Consider the following 22505-nt stretch of genomic DNA (forward strand, 5'->3'; position numbering starts at 1 on the left):
ATGACATGACCATGACTGGCATGGCATGGTATGGTATGTTATTGCTGGTATGGCATGGCCCTGACTGGCATGGCATAGTGGGTATGGCATGTTATTGCGGGCCTGGCCTGGCATTAGAGGCATGGCATGTTATTGCAGGCATGGCATGTTTTTGTAGTCAAGCCATGGCATGCATGGCATAGACCCGGGCCATAAACCCAGCAAAACATGGGTATCCTGCAGAGCAGCTTCGTCCACCTTCTCTGCACCCAGCATGGCTGCTGAAGTTCTGATCCATCCAGGGCTCAAGGCATCCTTTCCTCCTCCCTGAACCCAACTTGGTCCTGAATGGATAACCAAAAAGGTCTTGGGAAAATCTCCCGAGAGACCCATATGCTGCCAGCAAAGACCCTGATGCTGTGGGAAGTGCTAGGTTTTGTAGCCCAGCACCTTTGGTGTTCACTCCAGAAGGTGGAGAGCCACACAAACTGTAGAACGTGCGAAGATGGGTGGTAGTAACGATGCCAGCTTTCCAACAGTCCTAGCAGTCACTGAGTCTTTGTTTGACCTCAGGAACATTGTAAGGTGATGAGTGTCACATTGAACCCGGTTGCACTTTAAAAAATGTGAGGACCACACTACCCTTGGCCCCAGTTCCTGACTCCACCATGGCATGAGTCTGTCTTAGTCATCTTTGGAAGCCGGTGCCTCCCCAGCTGCTCAATTATCTCTGGTTGTGAGATGGGGTATGGTTTACTTTCATCATTACTGGATTTTTATATTGGATTTTATTATTGTGAGTTGGCTTGAGATGTTTGATATGAGCCAGTCTATAAGGAAAGCAGAGGCGAAATTATTCTGAGTAGTTCTAATTCCCCAATTTATTTGCATAAGCTATCGTAGATAATATTTCAATTATCAGCTGCAATTTGTGCCAAGAAGCCTCCTGAAAATTCCAGACAGGTGGAGGCTACGCAGGTAGCATCTTGCAATTAAAATCTTAAGTGCTCTCGTGATTTCTTTTGAGGGATTCTGTTTTAGTAAGATCTTCAATTATTACCAAGAACTCATAATAAACATCTTTTTTTTTGGTCATAATACACCTCTCTTTCTCTTTCTGTCTCTCTTTCTGTCCAGTGCAGAAAGTTTATTGTAGATACTAAGGCTTGATTCACTTATGAACAATACAGTTTGTAGAAAGATTTTTTTGGAAACGGATGTTATTTATTTATTTAAGAATTTTTATATGGCTCACTCGCAGTGACTCCTGGAAGCTTATTAGAATGTATATTGAGAATGCCTATTTATTTTGATTGAAAAGAACAGAGCTGGAAAGCTTATGTTATCTTTTATTACAGGGAGTCTTCGATTTGCAACAGTTCATTTAGTGACCATTCAAAGTTACGACGACACTGAAAAAAAGTGACTTATGACCATTTTTCACACTTACAACTTTTGTACCATGGTCATGTGATCAAAATTCAGACAGCTGCTTCATACTTATGACCATTGCTGTGTCCAAAAGGTCAAGCAGAGTCAACGGGAAAGGCAGATCCACTTAACAACCGTGTTCCTAACTTACCAACTGCAGTGTTTCGCTTAACAACTGTGGCAGGAAAGTTCGTAAAAGGGGACAAAACTCACTTAACAAATGTCTCACTTAAGAACAGAAATGTTGGGCTCAATTGTGGTCGTAAGTCGAGGACTACCTGTAGTTCTAGTATTGGGAGCGTGAATGGTTTTACACACTTCGTGTTGCTGTAAGCATTCTTCTACACCTCCAGTGTGCAGCTTCTGGAAGCTAGGCTTTGCACATCATGTCAAAGAGTGGACTCTCAAGAGTGGTTGGGGATGGGGCCCCGGATCCATTTGGGAGTGGGATACTAAGGGGAGAAATGGATATCTTAATCTTCTTCAGGGTGGGGTCAAATGTTTATCCCTTGGGATCTGTGTTTGAATGAGGTCAATGGCCGCCTCCATGCTACGAACTGCCTGAGCAAGCCAGATTAGGCATGCCAAGGATTAGACGGAACAGAACAGGATATTCCCAAAACGTTTCATAAGAAATCCAGATCCAAGATCCAGAAATATAACCCAAGTCCCAGAGATAACGATCCAAAACAAATAGCAAGGGAAGAACCACATGCTAACAAAGCAGAATTATATTAGAAGAGGATAATTGTAGCTTAGGGTTGAATTGTGGCGTCCTTGGTGCTCTCTGAGCTTGTTGGCTTCCACACATTTCATTACCCAACTAAGTAACACACAAACCAACTATAGTTCTCCAAAACACGGGTCTCCAACCTTGGCAACTTTACGACTTGTGGACTTCAACTCCCAGAATTCCTCAGCCAGCGCATGCATGCACTGGCTGAGGAATTCTGGGAGTTGAAGTCCACAAGTCGTAAAGTTGCCAAGGTTGAAGACCCCTGCTCCAAAACATCTAAGTAAATCAAAAGACCCAGTAGCCCAAGAAGAAGAAAACAACAGGAGACATCTGTAACAAGCGGAAAATGACTTGATGGCTCATAATCAAACAATCATTGTATACTAATGGCAATAGTTACATTAAGTTTATACAAAGTCTTCTCAAACTTTTCCCTTGCTGAGAAAATGCAGCTGGGATGCTTTGCAAAATAACAAAACCAAACCCCAACCTCTTGGTAGGTTGGAGCGGACTCCCTGTTCACCCCAGGCTCTCTCAACGCTGTTGAATATCAATTCTGAGATAGTAAATCAGATAATACTTTTGGCCTTTCTGCCAAGACAAGAAGCAGCATTCTTTTTAACTATCTGCTCAAAATGCCACCATTTCCCCCCCTGAAAATGCTAATGGGATTATGTAAAAGGTTATTCCATTCATTTCAAAAGAGAGGCACATTGACATAATTGTGATGCCCTTTTGTGCCTCGCTAATGACTTCTTTTATCTCCGAAAATGGAGGGTTTCTGGGGGCTAGGAGAGAAGGCTGGCATCATGTCAGCTCCAGCCTCTCGCTTCAAGCCTCTCTCTCTCTCCAACCCATCAAGTGGCTTTCAAGAAGACACAATGGGGGTTTAGAGAGTTCTGGTGTGGCCAATGGTCCCCGCAGCGAAGAAAGTTTCTGATTTCTAAATGATGGGATTCTTAATCACTCCGGTTTTCACAGGTGGCAGGGCCAGTCATCCTAACAATGAAATGTAGCTCGTTATTGGTTTGGAAAACTTGCCTAGGCTTACTAGTCTTGTTGGTAAGGTTTGCCCAACCTCTTGCTTACTAGTCTCGGTTAGGTTTGCTCAACCTCTTGCTTGTTGGCCTATCGGTAAGGTTTGCCCAACATGCTAAACCACAATGGCTTGTTTGTGGTTTAGCGTGCTGTGTGTAAACTCGGCCATTCTGATTTCTCAGCTGTAGCTTTATAGTTTCGTCGGCTACGTGACCTAATCGATCGTGCCTTGGGTAAAACACACACTTAAGCAGACTATGCCAGTGTGTGTTTGTGTAAACATAGCACCCTCAAAAGCTCACGTGCCTCTTCTGATCTCTGTTATCATTGGAGGCAGATCTGGGAGTCAGACCAATGTCTGTCTGTCTGTCTACCTGCCTACGTGGACAATTCATAAGGCCAATGATTGCCCAAAGTGACTCTAGTTACGGTAGTTTATAGAGGTAAAAACCAACAAGAATTTAATAAAAACTAACCATTCGCAGCCATGAACACAACCCTATAAAGAATAACATTAACTACCATTAGGTCCAGGGGTGAAATCCAGCAGGTTCTGACAGGTTCTGAAGAACTGGTAGCGGAAATTTTGAGTAGTTCGGAGAACCGGCAAATGCCACCTCTGGTTGGCCCCAGAGTGGGGTGGGAATGGAGATTTTGCAATATCCTTCCCCCAGGAGTGGGGAGGGAATGGGGATTTTGCAGTATCCTTCCCCTGCCACGCCCACCAAGCCACACCACACCACACCATGCCCACCAAGCCACGCCCACAGAACCGGTACTAAAAAAAAATTGGATTTCACCACTGATTATGTCCTTATCTCATGCTTTGGCAGTGTCGGTTAGAAAGGTTGGCAGTTTGGCGGTTCGAATCCCTAGTATAGGGGGTTGGACTAGATAACCTCCAAGATACCTTCCAACTCTGTTACTGTTAGTACTGTTAATAATCAATCAATCAATCTCCAAGGTACCTTTCAATCCGTGCATTCTGTGATTCTATGATATTAGATTGTCCAGATGACATTTAAAAGCACGTAAGCGTCGTTTATTTATTTATTAAATTTACATGCCCCACCACCACCACCTCTCAGAGATAAGGCAACTCTGGGCGGCTTACAAACAGTAAAAGATAAATATAAAAACAATGAGAATTACAACTACAATACTATCTGGAAACCAGAACCAAGGAGACTCCTATAGGTAGGGAGATGTCGCCACTCAACGTGGGAAGTTCCGGGCCTAGCTGGATGATTTTAACACGGAAATAACTTGTTGCTACCTTTGTTTTCTTCGTTTTTTTAACAATTTAATGCAAGAAAGATTCTGGCAACGCATTGGGCTCGATAAACCTCCCAACCGTACACTCTGCGGTTCATTTTTATCTGTTCAACAAGGGGAGATAAGAAATTCGTGCTTAGCTGTGCACCTCGTGGCGTGGTGATTAGGAATAGAGAGAGATCGAGGTCACAGGAATATGCCTCTCCTGCTTACTGAGTGAACCTGTTTGAGGTGTATTGTTGCACAAGATGTTGAGAAATCAACTAAGTGGGTCTGGCTTTGAACAATGTGCCAAGCCACACAGAATTAACTAAGCTGAACTCTCGGAGCTCATCGTGCTCCTCTCCAGCTCTCGTTAGTTATGCAAACCCAGCCAATAAGTAGACGTACAGTTTAGTATATACAGACACACTCATGGAGTTTCTGCAAATGCCCTAAGGAAATCTCTTTTAACCGGGATGTTTGAATAAGGCATTAAAAGCCTGCCATGCATATTGTGCTGAGCTGTAAGTACAACACTATCATTGTTAACTTCGCATAGTATGATTAAAAACAACAATAACAACTCCTAGTTATGGCTTACTTATTTATTTCAACTCTTACATGCTCTCCAGCCTGGAGAGCATAGCTGGATGGAGAATTCTGGGAGTTAAAGTCCACAAGTTTTAAAACTGCCAAGTTTAAAGACCTCTGGTTCACACAGTAAAATGTAACAACCACATCAAAACCTTCCAAGCAGTCATCTGATTTAAATGCACATCTTCCCCAGATATTAAAACAGACAAGGAAAACAAGTCCAGAAAGATGATGAAAAGACAACACAACAACATCTAATGTTGAAACGAGATTGGCTTTTTTGGACTTTCTAGAACAGTGTAATGCTCATGCTGATGAGGATGAACCAGGGGTGAAATCCAGCAGGTTCTGACAGGTTCTGGAGAACCGGTAGCGGAAATTTTGAGTAGTTCAGAGAACCGACAAATGCCACCTCTGGCTGGCCCCAGAGTGGGGAGGGAATGGGGATTTTGCAGTATCCTTCCCCTGGAGTGGGGTGGGAATGGAGATTTTGCAGTATCCTTCCCCCAGGAGTGGGGTGGAAATGGGGATTTTGCAGTATTCTTCCCCTGCTATGCCCACCAAGCGACACCATGCCCACCAAGCCACGCCCACAGAACCAGTAGTAAAAAAAATGAATACGCTCAGACTTCTAGGAGATTATAGAACAGTGCCCATTGACAGGGATGTGGTAGATTAGTGGTTGTAATTTATCGCTACCCTGTCAATGGGCATTGTTCTATAATTTGGTTCGCCTGCAAAAAATTCCCAGTGTGGCTTATTTCTCCAGGTAAGAATGCAAAGGAAGAGACAACCACGTAAAGAGCTGAAGTGATGGAGAATGAGTTCCAATAAGTATTGCAGTTGTCAGATGAGTTCAGGACCATGGAGAGCAACTCTGCAGCTACTGGATAGACGTTATTCCAGCAGTGTTCCCCAATATTTCATATTTTTAATCTTTCATATCTATGGATTTCAAGTCCCAGAATCCTCAGCAATGGCCCTACTGGCATGGAAATTTTGGGTACTGATCAAGTTTATAACTTGGCCAGGATAGTCCTCTGAGGAATCCCTCTCAAGTGCTGAAGCCAGCTTTAAAAAAACCAGGTACAGGTATTTCTCAACCTAACGATCCCAACTAAGGCCAAAATTTTTGTTCCTAAGTGAGATAGTGGTTAAGTGAGTTTTTCCCCATATTACGACTTTTCTTGCCACAGTTGTTAAGCAAATCACTGCAGCTGTTGTTAGTAATATGGTTGTTAAGTAAATATGGCTTCCCATTGACTTGGCTTGTCAGCACATCGTAAAAGGTGATCAGCTGACCCCAGGACACTTCAACTGTCATAAATATGAGTCAGTTGGAAAGTGTCTGAATTTTGATCATGTGACCAGGCGGAGGCTGCAATGGTTGTGTGAAAAATGGTCATTTGTTTCAGTGCCGTTGTAACTTCAAATGGTCACTAAATGAACTGTTGCAAGTTGAGGACTACGTGTATCCCATTCTTGGTGGTTCTTGATATCTCAGGTGGCAAGGACTGGAAAGGTGAATTGATTTAGTGTCCTTCTTTGGCAAGATTTGGTTAATCAAGAATCCCACCACTGTTAGAACCAATATAATTAATTAAATACATTTTTGAAAAAACTCAAGTGGTGCAGTGGCCCAGAGGTGGAGCTTTCGCCTTGCAATCAGGAGGCTGTGAGTTCAATCCTAGGCAGAGACAGATATTTCTCTATCTGGGCGCAATGAGAATATTATCTGATGAACAAAACTCCTCATTGGCGACAGGAAGGGCATCCGGCCAGTAAACACTCAGTTCCATTCAGTTGCCCAGAACTCCACTTTGCAAGAGATTATGGACTCATTAAAAGATTATGCTGATTTTTGAAGAAACTCACCACCAATAATTTATCTAGATGCTAAAGTAACAGAACAGGGGGAATAGATTTAACATGGTAAACGTAGCAGACAAAACTCTAATTATGAGATTGAAGCAAAGTTCCTTGAAATATTGTCACATCAGTGTTCATTTACCACCACATGCTGTCAAAGTCAGTAACAATTATTTAGAATGCTTTTGCCCTACTAAAAGAAACAGCATGGAAATTAGCAGACACATTACAAAAGGCCACATTTAAAAAGTTGGGTCTGCACCAATTTCGCTTCTTTGACTGTGAATGCTAATGCTCTCACCGCAGAAGGGCATGGTTTTACGATATGTTTTAACGACAAATTCTCCAAGATATTGTATGCACATTCTGCATCTAATAAGACAGCTTTGAATCCAATATAGACATAATATTAATGCGATCCCGTGTGCATTTATTCAGAGGGAGCCATACTGAAAACAGTGGAGTTTATTCTCAAATAAATGTATGCAGGAAGTCTTTGAGCTGTGACTGTATGGAGCCTGATCATCATGGTTGTAATTCGTGAAGCTCATAAACTGAGTCACTCACATACTCCCCATGTCCTTTGAAGAGTCATGACGCCCACATATGATTTATCACTAGACATAAGGGCAACATGCCCTCCTCGTGAGGCATCGAGAAAACTTTCAATGTTAACCAGATTTCACTCAAACACAAGCACAGATGGCAATTTCAGAAATACACACACACACACACACAAATTAAAATCTCTCTGGTTTTCTGCTTGCATTGAGAGTTTTGTGTCTGTGTACACGCACCTCAGTGTCAAGCTGATGAAAGAGGAAAGCGATTAAACCTTACAGAAAATTGAGATTAAATGTGTTGCAAGAGGTCCCTGCTAGGATGTTCTCATTTTGGGCAGAAAAACAGTCTAATGAACTGCAGTTTCGACCTGCAGAAAAAAAAAAGCTCTGGGAGTTGAAGACCACAAGTCTTAAAGTTGCCAAGGTTGGAGACCCCTGGTCTAACTGTTGATTAGACACGCCTCCTTTTTGGAGGAGCTACGTTCCTGCAGCTGCCAGCTGGGGTCAGCACATGCTAATTCTTGGTTTGGAAAAAAAAAATGACTTGGATTGAATCGTTCCAGGCCTCGGTCGCATTGGGACCCCAACTCACTTTAACATCCCTATGACTGTGGGAACAATACAATGAGAGAATCTCTCTAAGATAGAGATACACTTACCTAGTTTTAGGCAGGACACACCTGCCTAACTTCATCCTGATTTTTTTTTTTAAAAAAAACAAATTTATTTTTTGTTGTTGTTAGTTGCAAAGTCGTTCCCAACCCATCACGACCCCATGGACAACGTTCCTCCAGGCCTTCCTGTCCTCTACCATCCTCTGGAGTCCATTGAAGCTCATGCCGACTGCTTCAGTGACTCCATCCAGCCACCAAGATCTCTGCCGTCCCCTTCTTTTGCCCTCAATCTTTCCCAGCATTCGGCTCTCCTCCAGTGAGTCCTTCCTTCTCATTAGGTGGCCAAAGGATTTGAGTTTCCTCTTCAGGATCTGGCCTTCTAAAGAGCAGTCAGAGTTGATCTCCTCTAGGACTGGCCGGTTTGATCGCCTTGCAGTCCAAGGGACTCGCAGGAGTCTTCTCCAGCACCAGAGTTCAAAGGCCTCAATTCTTTGGTACTCAGCCTTCTTTATGGTCCAACTTTCACAGCCATACATTGCAACTGGGAAAACCATCGCCTTGACTGTATGCACTTTTGTTGGCAGGGTGATTGATGTCTCTGCTGTCAGCTTTGGAAGCCATATGAGGCCGGAAGCTTCCATGCTGCCACCTTCTCATGCGTGGGAAAGTAGGAGGGGGGATTTAGTAGAGGGGTTGTCTGTAGACATAATAGCATTCTTCCTGTCGGTCAAGGTCAGGGCGATCCTGCATCTGGAGAAGGAGTGGTCGGAGTGCTGTCTCGAGATAGGACGGCGGTTGATTGGGGTATGTAATCGACTGAGGAGTGAGGGGATGGTTTTTGGGGTTTTGATTTACTGAGGGAAAACCTGGACCTCCCAGATTCGAGTTTTCCCAGATGTGCCAGTTTACCTATTCTAGTAAATAGAACTTTGACAATGCTTGCCTCCGTGTCTTTACTTGGAGAAGGGGGTTTTCCTGGAATGCTGACATCTGCTTTTTAGTATGCTGTCTAGATTTGCCATGGCTTTCCTCCCCAGGAGCAAGCGTCTTTTAATTTCTTGGCTGCAGTCCCCACCTGCGGTGATCTTGGAGCCCAGGAAAATAAAATCTGTCACTACCTCCATTTCTTCTCCATCTATTTGCCAGGAATTGAGAGGGTCAGATGCCATGATCTTAGTTTTCTTAATGTCGAATTTCAAGCCAACTTTTGCAGTTTCCTCCTTCACCCGCATCAAGAGGCTCTTTAGTTCCTCTTTACTTTCTGCCATTAGAGTGGTATCATCTGCATATCTGAGGTTGTTGATATTTTTATGGCTGCCCAACTCACACATAGTTAACGATTTAGTGCATTCGTCCCACTCTCTGGATTCAGACAACACAGCCTGAATGATAAACTCATCACTCAAGCTGGATTCGTAAGTAGCACATTGGGTTAAAATGCAGTTACTGATAAAGGAGAATGTTTTGGAGTTTGGGATTGAAATGAGGGACTCCTTGGTGCTCTTGGAGCTTGGTTGTTTTCTTTGCAGACATTGCATTACCCAACTAGGGAACCTCATCAGTGCTAAAACTTTGTTACCCAGTTGGGTAATGAAAAGTCTGCAACAAAACAACCCAGCTCAGAGAGCACCAAGGACCCGCTAAATTCACCCAGTTTGTGGTTCAAGGCATTGTGTGTTAATAGATTGGGATAGGGAGGGGTTGTAGTATTTGCACTGCGGTGTATATTCTTATATTGTAGCATATACGCATATTGAAGTATGGATCCCCTTCCAATTACCGTATTTTTTGGAGTATAAGACACACCTTTTTCCCCCCTAAAAGGGGGTGAAAATTTAGGTCCGTCTTATACACCGAATGTAGCCCCACCCACCCACTGGCCCCCACTCTTTAGCCTCTGCCTCCCAGCAGTTTACCTCCTTGCAGCAAACAGCAAGAAGAAACAGGTCCTTTCAGCTTCAGCACAGCCTAATTAGCACAAGTTGATTGGATCGGCCTCCCGAGTCTCAGCTGTTTTGCTCTCAGCTGTTTTGCACAGGGCTCTGCTGCTTGCTGCAAAGAGGTAAATTGCTGGAGCAGATTTTTTTTTCCTTGTGCTAATCAAGCTCTGCTGAAAACGAAAATGAAAGCAAAGCAGGCTGTTTGCTGTTTGCTGCAAGGAGGCAAAATTGCTGGGAGGCAGATTTCTTTTTCTTGTTTTCCTCACCAAAAAAAGTAGGTGCATCTTATGCTCCAAAAAATACGATATATTACAGAGCCAGCTGTTATTGATCATGCTTCTCTTACTTGAAGACACCAGAAGCCAGTCCTGTTCCATTTGGGATTCCAAACATCTGCCAAAAAAGATGACACCACTGCCCTTCACAGTGTTATGCGCGTGTTTGTGTATGAGTGCGTGTAGAGGGGGAGGATAGGCTAAGAGTTCCTTCCAAAGGAAGATTCCTAAGAGTGAAGAAACTTTTCCAGAAATTGGCGTTCCCTAACGCAAACCCACGCCAAAAACTGATTTGCTCCAACATGACTCAGCGCGCTTTGCAAAATCTATCTGCTGCAATTGGCAAAGGATGGTTTTTGCTTTGGTAAGGTTGCAGGAAGCCGAGTCGAAATGGCAAGGAGTTTTGTAGGGTAGAACTCAGAGAGGAAAGTTTTGCTTTGATTCTGGAGCCAAGAACAGTTTGAGACTTTTATCACGCCCCGGAGACGAGGGAGATTAAATTTGGACCAGTGTTCCCTTGGAGGAAGGTATCTTTTTTTTAATAAAAAGAAGGATCAAGATCAAAGCACATGTTGTGTGAACTGCGTAATTCCTCCCTGATTTGCGAGAGAAGTTTTATCATACCTGCTGCCTGCACGGACTCTTTTAAATAACCTCCATTTCTCAACCCCACCATGACGGACACGGCTCATAAAAGTGCCACGCACAATTAAGCTGTAGGAAAAGAAACTCTAGTCTTTTTTTTAAAAAGTTTTTTATTTTATACACAAACAAACATTTCATACATCATTCTTCCCTTCCCTATGACCTCTCGGTGTTTTCTCCATGACTTCATCTTTGTTTTCGTTGTTGTTGATTCTTCTGTCTTCATTTTTACCTTTCTCCAAATGTACAATATTTTAATTATACTGAGTTTTTTTACATAACTATTAATTTACTTATCTATATCTCTTTTCTAACCAATGGTAAAATTGATCCCATATCTTAAAGTATTCTGAATGCTCTCTTTCTTTAATCATCAGAGTTAATCTATTCATTTCTGCACAGCCTAATTTTAATTACTTCTCCTTCCAGAGGTATTTTCTCTGCTTTCCAATTTTATGCAAAAACAATCCTTGCAGCTGTTATTATATGTATAAGCAAATAAGTATTTTCTTTGCCAGTTTTCTCTGGAAGGATACCCAGCAGGAACAGCTCTGGTTTTAAATCAATACATTATTGTATAATTTCTTTTAACCAGTGGTGGGATTCAAGTAATTTAACAACTGGTTCTCTGCCCTAATGATTTCTTCCAACAACCAGTTTGCCAAACTGCTCAGAAAGTTAACAACCGGTTCTCCCGAAGTGGTGAGAACTGGACGAATCCCACCACTGCTTCTAACCATCTCTTAATATTATTCCAATAGTTTTTAGCTTCGGAACATGTCCACCACATATGATGATAAAATCCTGGTAACTGGTAACATTTCCAACATTTAACTGATTTATCTTTAAACATTTTTGCCAGTTTCTTGGGGGCATATGCCATCTGTAAAACATTTTATATTGATTCTCTTTATATGCAGTGGACATTGTTGGATTGCAATTCCTTTCCCATAACTGTTGCCATTTATCTAAACCAATTGAGTGTCCAAAATTCTTTGCCCAAGCTATCATTGTTTTCCTTTACTTGTTCTTCCTCTAACTCGATGCTATGTAAAAAATTATAAATTTTTAAAATGAATTTATCCTCTGTTCCTGTGAGTATCCTATCCAAAAGTCTAGTCTTTTTAATCCGCTAGAAAAAGAAGCCGTCCGGCATCCTAACATTTACAAGTGTACCAGCCAAAGGCAGGGAATCCGGAGAGGTAGATCCAGGGAAGGCAGATAGCCAGGCCGGTGACGCAAAAGACATTCTGCTCTGCCCTCTCTCCAGCATACCCCACGGCACATGATGCTGCTTAAAGTGGGACTTGTTGAATCAGATTGTAATGCAAGAATTAAAAACAAACAAACAAACAACAGGAGCTGAAAACACTTCCTTGGGGGCCTCTCGCACCCATGGAGTTAACCTCACAGCCGAACAGGTCATCTGGTCATTTCACTGGCTGGATTGCGTGGCCTACTACTGGATCCCAAAGTAGCCAATCCCAGCCAGAAGTGCGAAGGTGATAGAGAGGCGGTTGGGTTAATGGGAAAGGGGCCAAGTGTGAGGTTATGGAAGCTGGACCCTCAGCCCTTGGCCATGCTGGCTGGGGCTTATAGGTTTAGGGTGCACAACAGGAGGGTCATAGGTTGGCCATGCTAGCTTTAACCCTTTTATCCCCAGGTAGTCCTAGATTCAGAGAACAACTCCAATTATCCCAAAAGAATAGGATCTGGGCAATGCTCTGTTTTGCATTTTGAACACCGAAGGAATACAAAGATACAGGCTCTTCTCCTCCAAATATCTTCAAGGCTACTGTTCCATTACAGCAGGACCTCATCCCATTTTCCTTGCAATTTGTATTCTCTCTCTCTCTCTCTGTGTGTGTGTATGTGTGTGTGTGTGGTGCATGTGTGAAGTTTGTCTCCTAGAGAACTCTATCAGATGTTTATTTATTTATTTATTGGTTCGATTTATATGCCGCCCTTTTCCGGAGACTCAGGGCAGCTTACAATGTATTAAGCAATAGCCTTCATACTTTTGTATATACCTGCTTAGTAGGGCTTTGGGCCCCCCCTAAGCGGTGTTCTTTTTTTAAATACAAAGCCAGTTTATTGCCCCCACAATCCGGGTCCTCGTTTTACCTACCTCGGAAGGATGGAAGACTGAGTCAATCTTGATCCTGGTGAGATTTGAACTCGCAGTAATTGCAGGCAGCTGGCCGTAAGTGCTACTTAACAGCACTTTAGTCTGCTGCGCCACCAAGGCTCCTAATGTTCTCAATCCATTAGGTCATTACAGTTGTGTCAGCCAAGGCCTAGGTGCAAAATCTGGACATTTCTCTCCAGTGAAAAGAACCTGAAGATCAGCTACCCGGAGCTGATCTTGCCTCGATCCAGAGTTCTCTTGGCAGCGAGGATTGGGGTGGGGGTGGGGGTGGGGAGAGAGGTGGAAACAGTGGTGGGTTTCAAATTTCTTTTACTACCGGTTCTGTGGGCGTGGGTTGGTGGGCGTGGCAGGGGAAGGACACTGTAAAATCTCCCTTCCCACCCCACTCCAGGGGGGGGAAGGTTACTGCAAAATCCCCATTTCCTCCCTATCAGCTGGGACTTTGGGAGGCAGAGAATAGATGGGGGCGGGGCCAGTCAGAATTTTTACTACCAGTTCTTCCAACTACTCCAAATTTCTGCTACCGGTTCTCCAGAACTGGTCAGAACCTGCTGAAACCTACCTCTGGTGGGAGACCTGCTTCAGTGGGGACGGTCCGTTTTCTTGCCACGGAACAAGCGCTGGGAAAAGGAGAGTCCAAGACCCCCTTTAGGCGACCGGCGGGGACCTCCCTGCAGCGCAAGGGACCACCCACCCATCCACCCACCCACCCTCGACGGTCTCTGTTGCCTCGCGAGGGTCCCATCCTAGCCCGGCCCTGCCGACTGGCCGAGCCCCCAGCCGGGCAGCCCCCTCGGCTCCGCCTGAGTGACGGCCCCAAGTGGGCTGCCTATAAATAGCCGGGTCGCAGCCCTCCCGGGGTGATTGACGGCTGCGGCGCTGGGGCTGCGCGGAGCGGCCCCCGCAGCCCACTCAGCCCCGACTGGGAGCCGCCCGGGACCCCCCGCCTGTCTATCTGCCTGCCCTGCTCCCCGCTCGCCGGACTAAGCGCCTCGGCCGTTCCTTTGCGCAGCTGGGCTGATCGCGATGGGCTCCCGCCGGAGACCCCTGGGCCGCTCCCACTCGGGCAACGGGTCTTCCGTGGGGTATTGCCCCGGGCCCGGCAGCGATGGCGAGGATAACGGGCCCCTGGTGGAGTACCGGCCGGATAGGCGCAGCTACCTGCTTAGCGTGCGCCCCGAGAACAGGTAGGGCTCCGCTGGGGACGAGGAAGCTCCCGGGCCCCCTTGGAAGCCAAAGGGCGCTGCGCTCCCTTTGCCAGGCGCCGGGGAGGGGGTCTTTTTCAGCAGGAGAGGCGCCTCCCGGAGGGTCCCAAGGTGGCCCTCGCTTGGGAAGCCTCTGTGCCGGGCACCAGATCAGATTGGAAGGCGGTAGGACGGAGCGAGGACTCCTTTGGAAGAGCCGTGGCTTGCGGAATTCGCGGCCACAAGATTCAGGGGTTGAGAGGTGTTGGGGGGGGGTCGCTGGTCTAGTTTCCGAAGGAGGAGGAGGAGGTGGAAGAGGAGGAGGCCGATTCAAGCGGGCGGAAGAGCTCCGGGTAAAAAGCCCAAGTGGCCGAAATGGAGCCCCACCCCCTCCCCAACTTCTTGCAGGGGCAGGTTACCCCCGAGTACACAAGGCGTTGGGAGGGCTGGAACCCTAAAAAAAGAGAGAAAGGGGCTATTTCTGTCGGGCTGGGGCTGCTTGTAGAGTAGAGTAGAGTAGAGTAGAGTAGAGTAGAGTAGAGTAGAGTAGAGTAGAGTAGAGTAGAGTAGAGTAGAATAGAATAGAATAGAATAGAATAGAATAGAATAGAATAGAATAGAATTCTTTATTGGCCAAGTGTGATCGGACTTCCCACCCCCAGAAACACGACCCTGGCCCAGTTCCTGGGTTCCAAGACCCCCTCCCTCCCGCAGTCCCATCAAGGTTTCACCCAACTTTTAAAGAAATGGGGAAGGGGTGAGGATTCTGGAGTTGGAACCATCAGGCCCCCAATTTGAAGGGGAGAGGGAGGAGGGCGAGGCCAAGAAACAGATTGCTGAGGGGTCTACGTCACAGAGCTGGAGGGGGGGGAGGACTGGGGGAGAGGAGGGGAGGGGAGAGAAAGGTGAGGGATGGAGGAGACCAGATACTACTCTGGGCTTCTGAATGAAGCTGTAAACGGGTGTCTGATTTTTTTCCCCAGCCTCTTAGAACCCCAGATAGCTAAAATGCCCCGTGTTTCTATTCATTCTTGGAAGTCTTAAGGGCTCTTCTGAACAGCGTGGAAGAGTTTCTTGAATTAGCTGCTTCCCACGGAAACCGGCTTTTCGTCTGTTTTTCTCCCTTGACAATCTTTTGGGAAGGAGCTCTGAGCTGCACAGCTTGGGGGGGTGGGGAGGATTTCTTTCGTACAGTTTTGAAGGCTGGTGTTTCTCTCCCAGCTGAGCCAGGAGCAATAAATTGGTGGCACTGAATAGACCAGAGGTCTTCAAACTTGGCAGCTTGAAGACTTGTGGACTTCAAACAGAGGTTTGAAGACCTCTGGAGTAGACCAAGAGAGATCTTCCCTTTAAAGTCTCCTTTGTGAAATTGTTAGGGGAATAAATCCCACCAAACTGGATGGGTTATAAACTTAGGAATCCATTTGGCTAGAATTGTGCAAAGTTCTTCATCATTTTTGACCCTTTTGGGGTCAAAAGGCACCAGGCTAGAAACGAGAGCTGGGAATTCTAGTCCTTAGACAGCAAATCAAACTGGGTGACTTATCCTCTTTCCCATATATTGATCCAGGCGCCTTCGGGAAAGTCCACAATTTCCCACAGGATAGGAAAACAATGGGGCTGTCTAGGCCCTTGCGTTCCAAAATAGACCGTGTGATCTTGGTACCGAGAGTCTCTTTAGTGGTTAAAGTCATCAGGAGTCCTCAAGTGCTGGTCCTTCCAAAGAGACAAAGCCAGTCACCCTCTCTCAGCCCTAGGAAACAGGCAAGGGCATCCTGGCTTTGAAAAAGTTGGGAGGAAAAAAAAATCTGCATGGATTTGCCTGTGTGGATACAGACATAAACAAACAGACACCATCCTTGGCAGCTTTGGTGTCAACTGCAAGCGACAAGTCGTATCCAAGAGTCATTTTAATTTAGGCATGGATTAGCATTGGGTTTGCTTGCTTCAGAATTGAATTTCCTTTTTTTAAAAAAAATATATATATGATGATGAGGGTACTTTCTGCTCAGTTACTTTTGGACCGATATTGTCGGATAGGTTGAAGTTTTAAGAATCAGGATAGAGCTGGAAGGGACTTTGGAGGTCTTCTAGTCCAGCCCCTTGCTCAGGCAGGAATCCTTATACCAATTCAGACAAGTGACTGCCCGGTCTCTTCTTAAAAACCTCCAGTGATGGAGCACCCACGATTTCTGGAGGCCAGCTGTTCCACTGGTTAATTGTCCCCATTGTTAGGAAGTTTCTCTTTAATTCCAAGTTGCTTCTCTCAAATAAGAATAGAATAGAGCTGGAAGGGACCTTGGAGGTCTTCTAATCGAGCCCCTTGTTCAAACAGGAGAACCTATACCATTTTAAATGGTATAATAAGGCTTATTTGAATTAAGAACAGGATCTATTTATTTATTTATTTATTGGTTCGATTTATATGCCACCCTCCTCCGGAGACTCAGGGCAGCTTACAATGCATTAAGCAATAGCCTTCATACTTTTGTATATACCTGCTTAGTAGGGCTTTCGGCCCCCCCCAAGCGGTGTTCTTTTTTATACAAAGTCAGCTTATTGCCCCCACAATCCGGGTCCTCATTTTACCTACCTCAGAAGGACGGAAGGCTGAGTCAATCTTGAGATTTGCCTGGTGAGATTTGAACTTGCAGCAATTGCAGGCAGTTAACAGCATTTAACAGCACTTTAGTCTGCTGCACCACCAAGGCTCTTGTTAATCTAGTTCAGCTCTTGGACTCCTGTTGATCCAATAGTGGATCTACTTTGAGCTTGGAAGGGACACTCCTTTATGTTAAAGCAGTCATTAACATGTAAAGGTTCGTGGGTGACAAAGTTCTAATGATCTGGGGGATCATGATATCGTAGGAAGTAGCAAATAAATCTAGTAAACAAGGATTGGAAAATCTGGATTTCTTCCTCTGACCCTCATTTACTGACCTTGGGCCAGTTTTTATATCTCACCCTAGCCTACCTTAAAAGCCTGTTGAGAGGATAAAGCAGGAATAAAACAAACGCAGGTGTATGCTTCCCTCAATTAAGGGGTGGAAAATCAAGATAGAAGTATAAAAATGACTGGATGTTAATCCCGTTATGGCATGATTTACCTACAGTACTTGGAGCCTTGCTGAGTATCTGAGCTCCTTAGAGATGCCGTGTTCACACACAAACACACGGTCACCATGGGGGAGGAAATGCTGCAAAAGCTTCTTGTATTTCCGGATAGGAAAGAAGCCACCATTTTTCCTGCCATCTGTAAAAAAAGATGATAACGAGTGGGAAAGTGCAAAGAATCCTGAGTCGGTTCACTGTGAAAATGAATTAGGAATGTATTGGCTGTAAAGCAGATGGTGGGGTGTTTTTTTTGGGGGGGGGTTGGTTTTGCTGTATTAGCAGAAGGGGAAAACTAAGCAAAAATGTTTAGAGAAGAATCTCTTCCAAATGGTTATTGAAGGTTGCATAATTCCCATGAGTTTTACACAGTCCAGGATGCCTGGTCCTTATAGTCCTTTTCCTACTTTTCCTTCCCTCTTTTTTCATTTTTATTTCTCTCTTTCTCCCCACTTCTCCTCCTCCTCCTCCTCCTCCCCCTCCTCCTCCTTCTTCTTCTCCCCCTCCCCCTCCTCCTCCTCCTCTTCTTCTTCTCCCCTTCCTTCTCCTCTTCTTCTTCCTCCTCCTCTTTTTCTTCTTCTTCTCCCCTTTCCTCTTCCTCCTCCTCTTCTTCTTCTCCCCCTCCTCCCCTCCTCCTCCTCTTCTTCTCCTCCTCTTCCTCCTCCTCTTCTTCTCCACCTCCTCCTCTTCTTCTTTTCCTCCTCCTCCTTTCCCCCTCCTCCTCTTCTTCTTCTTCCTCCTCCTCCTTTCCCCCTCCTCCTCTTCTTCTTCTTCCTCCTCCTCCTCCACTTCTTCTCCACCTCCTCCTCTTCTTCTCCTCCTCCTCCTCCTCTTCTTCTCCCCCTCCTCCTCCTCTTCCTCCTCCTCCTCCTCTCCCTCTCCCCCTCTTCCTCTTCTTTGCCTTCTCCTCCCCCTTCTTCTCCCCCCTCCTTTTCCCCCTCCTCCTCCTCTTCTTCTTCTCCCCCTCCTCCTTCCTCCTCCTCCTCTTCTTCTTTTCCTCCTCCTCCTCCTCCTCCTCCTCCTCCTCCTCCTCCTCTCCCTCTCTCCCTCTTCCTCTTCTTTGCCTTCTTCCTCTTCCTTGCCTCCTCCTCCCCCTTCTGCTTGTTGTTGTTATCATGTTGTATCTTTCAAACCAGGCAGAGACTGTCCCAGGCTCTTGTGATAAAATCCATACTTTTGTGAATTCTATAGTTCCAGTCCACCCTGTGACACCATTCTGTCTCTTCACTCTTCACCCCAGCATCCTGCCTCCACCCTCAAATCTCACGGTTCTAAAAACATTGAGTGACAAGATGGCATCGTCTCTGTCTCCCTTAGGCTGAAGCCAGAGCTATGGCAGTTGCCCCTCTCTAGCCAAGCGGACACGTCCTTCACCCCTTCCAAAGCGTCCTGCTGGTTTAGAAAGCAACCCTTCCTTCTAAGATAGGAAACGCCCAAAGAGATCACATGGGACCTAGACTGAAGATTGTTGTATTCCCCCCTTGCAAAAATATGGGACAATCTTCTCCCACTTCCTAAACCTGGACCTGTTGTGTGTTAGTGTCACCGGATCTCAATCCTATTTTCCATCCCCTTGGCTGTCTAGCGATGGCCCTGAGATCCGGTCAAAGTTTTTGGCTTTTGGAGAAGGACTTTGGGATCCATTCGAAGAAACGAATTAAGAGCAGGGCATTTCTCGCGACGAAGGGGGTCACAGTCTGGCGCGCAAATAGGCCAGTTGGAGGAGAGAAGTTGGAGAGCTGGCTAAGGAAGAACAGACGGGCTATTTATATGCCTGCTTTCCGGAATGCTGCACTCTGACGGGGCCTCCACCAGATAGTGTTCAACTCGCTCTCTGGTTTCCCAAGAGGGTATGTTGACACCTAGGAACCGATTAAGGCCGAACTGTCATGTCACGGCCAACGCTGCATTGTTCCTCATGTCTCAGCACTCCATTCTGCACTAAAGGTGCTTTTTTCAAGAGGCAACTGGACCAGGGTTGAAATCCAGCAGGTTCTGACAGGTTCTGGAGAACCGGTAACAAAAATTTTGAGTAGTTTAGGGAACCGGCAAATACCACCTCTGGCTGGCCCCAGAGTGGGGAGGGAATGGGGATTTTGCAATATCCTTCCCCCAGGAGTGGGGAGGGAATGGGGATTTTGCAGTATCCTTCCCCCAGAAGTGGGGAGGGAATGAGGATTTTGCAATATCCTTCCCCCAGGAGTGGGGAGGGAATGGGGATTTTGCAGTATCCTTCCCCCAGGAGTGGGGAGGGAATGGAGATTTTGCAGTATCCTTCCCCCAGGAGTGGGGAGGAAATGGGGATTTTGCAGTATCATTCCCCTGCCACACCTACCAAGCCACGCCCATAGAACCAGTAGTAAAAAAAAAATTGGATTTTTACCACTGAACTGGACTTTCTGTTTTTTTTCTTGGAAGACGTTTCGCTTCTCATCCAAGAAGTTCTTTTTCTTCCAGGAAAAAAAACCCAGAAAGTTCAATTGTCTCTTGAAAAAGCACCCTTGGGACTGTTGTGATTTTTCAATAGTCTCAGCCAGAGCTTTTGGAGTTCAAGAAAGCTGAAGTCATTACAAGGGTTTCGACTAATCCTCTTGCGAGTGATTGTTTTGCTGCCGCTGCCGCTAAACACTGAGTGGGCTTTGCTGGTGGTTGGGAGGGAAGGAGGGAGGGAGACATTGGGCCTTGTGATAACTGCCTTACGCTCCTCTCCATGAGGTTCTTCATTCACAGCTTCGGTTACCATGGTCAACCTCCTTTGCTTATCCTCACTGGTCGTCAAAAGCAGCTGAATTATATTAATATCCTTGACCTCGGCCAGAAGAGTGGTTTCATCATGTATGCTGTGATTTCATTTCTTTTCTCTGCTTCTCTCTCTCTCTCCCCCCCTCTCTCTCTCCCATTCCCTCTCTCTCTCCCTCTCTCTCCCTCTCTCTCTCTTCCTCTCTCTCCCTCTCTCTCTCTTCCTCTCCCTCTCTCTCCCACTCCCTCTCTCCCTCTCTCTCCCTCTCTCTCTCTCCCTCTCTTTCTCCCTCTCTCTCCCTCTCTCTCCCTCTCCCTCTCTCTTCCTCTCCCCATCTTTCTCTCTCTTCCTCTCTCTCTCCCTCTCTCTCTCTCTCCTTCTCTCTCTCTCCCTCTCTCCCTCTCTCTCCCTCTCTCTCCCTCTCTCTCCCTTTCCCCCTCTCTCTCTCTTCCCATCTCTCTCTCCCTCTCCCTCTCTCCCTGTCTCCCTCTCTCCCCCCTCTCTCTCTTCCTCTCCCTCTCCCACTCCCTCCCTCTCTCTCTCTCCCTCTCTCTCCCTCTCTCTCTCTCTCCTTCTCTCTCTCCCTCTCTCTCCCTCTCTCTCCCTCTCTCTCCCTTTCTCTCCCTTTCCCCCTCTCTCTCTCTTCCCATCTCTCTCTCCCTCTCTCTCCCTCTCTCTCTCCCTCTCTCCCTGTCTCCCTCTCTCCCCCCTCTCTCTCTTCCTCTCCCTCTCCCACTCCCTCCCTCTCTCTCTCTCCCTCTCTCTCCCTCTCTCTCTCTCTCCTTCTCTCTCTCCCTCTCTCTCCCTCTCTCTCCCTCCCTCTCTCTCTTCCTCTCCCTCTCCCTCTCTCTCTAATGCCTAATTCTTTTGTTTGCTGTTTCTGCTTAGCTTGCTCCCCCGCCGGGTGTCCCCCAGCAGCTATGGAAGGTAAATCTTCTCCGACGTCTTGCCCAACTGCGACTCGGCGGCATCCAAACTTTTGGTGTGGCTCACTGTCATCCAGGTGTACTAACAGCTCTGCCTACTTTGCCAGGGAGCTTACACCCACCCCCTCACCCCCCCTCCCCGCGCCTGCTTCTGTTCAGTGGTACCTTCCTTGCTAAGTGTTGGTTAAAGCCATGTGGTGTTTGCTCAAGGACCAAGAGCCCAACCACTTCACAGACACGGAGCTCAGTTTGGAAAGAGGTCCTTGCTCAAATCTAGCAATAAGATTTATAAGCTCGTTTGGGCTGGGAGAAGGGGATCGGTTAAGTTCTCCTGGATTGAGTGGAGATTTGAATCCAGGCCTCCTGTGTCTTAGTCCAAGTAGTGCCAAATAGAAGAGAATATCGGTAGCTTAGACTTGACCTGTCGGGTTCCTGGTGTTCTCTAAGCATGGTGTCAACCCTGAAGTGAGCCTGGCTGAGGCCTCAGGGTTGCCACACAACAGAGGGAGGGGGGAAATAGCCAGATGGGGTCTTGTAGCCAAAACAATAAAAGTTTTCCTGTGGGACCCAAGGACGTTCTCACAGGTGGCTGGGCAGAGGAGGAGCGAAATAACCAAGCAACCGGCCAGCAACTGGATTGGACAGCATGACCAGTGACTTGGGGGGAAAAGGGGAAAACTTTTCCCCTTTAGGTGAAAGCCGTGGGAACTTTCAGAGTCGGCTTTCACCAGTTGTGCCAATAGGATGTATCCGATAAATTGTTCTTTGAGGAATTTGCCTGCCTCAAGAGTTCTGCTTTCTATGGGTGCATTACTTGGAATGCTGACACATGGGTTTTTTTTTAAAAAAAATTTGATTTATATGCCGCCCTTCTCCGGAGACTCAGGGCGGCTTACAATGCGTTAAGCAATAGCCTTCATACTTTTGTACATTTATACAAAGTCATCTTATTGCCCCCACAAACTGGGTCCTCAATTTACCTACCTTAGAAAGGATGGAAGGCTGAGTCAACCTTGAGCCTGGCGAGATTCGAACCTGCAGTAATTGCAGGCAGCTGGTCTTAATAACCAGCTTAATAACAGGGTGCCTTCGACCACTGTACTACCAAGGCTCTTGGTTGTTTCCTTGTAGACGTTTTATTACCCAACTGGGTAACATCTTCTGCTTGTATCGTAGAGAGGGGCTGTTGATAGTTCCAAAGAGACAATCCGAAAGCTAAGAAGCAGACAAAAAGACCAAAACACTCATTTATTTATTTATTTATTTATTTATTTATTTATTTATTTATTTATTTATTTAGTCGCATTTCGATGCCGCCCCACACCCAAGGGACTCTGGGCGGCTTACAACCAAGAATAAAACAATGCAACAATACCCCATACAAAAGTTAAAAGAAGAAAAGAAGACATTAAAACGTTAAAACCCATACACTCCAATTTGTGGCCAGGTCCAAT

At 46.1% G+C, this 22505-nt stretch overlaps 1 protein-coding gene across 2 annotated transcripts in view; it reads left to right on the plus strand.

Moving 5' to 3' along the window:
- The first annotated feature begins 13817 nt into the window (after positions 1–13817).
- Positions 13818–22505, plus strand: part of ALPK3 (alpha kinase 3) — a 40864-nt gene continuing 32176 nt past the window's right edge. The window contains exons 1-2 of one of the 2 annotated variants that reach the window (XM_034432591.3): positions 13922–14277; positions 21014–21052. In XM_034432591.3, the coding sequence (XP_034288482.2) occupies positions 14117–14277; positions 21014–21052 (200 nt within the window). In that variant the 5' untranslated portion in view covers positions 13922–14116. Of the gene's footprint in view, positions 14278–21013; positions 21053–22505 lie in introns of both variants that reach the window. The other variant, XM_034432592.3, reaches the window with a different exon arrangement.

Source organism: Pantherophis guttatus, chromosome 13, assembly GCF_059756535.1.
Source record: "Pantherophis guttatus breed Tessera chromosome 13, ASM5975653v1, whole genome shotgun sequence".
Classification (NCBI taxonomy): domain Eukaryota; kingdom Metazoa; phylum Chordata; class Lepidosauria; order Squamata; family Colubridae; genus Pantherophis; species Pantherophis guttatus.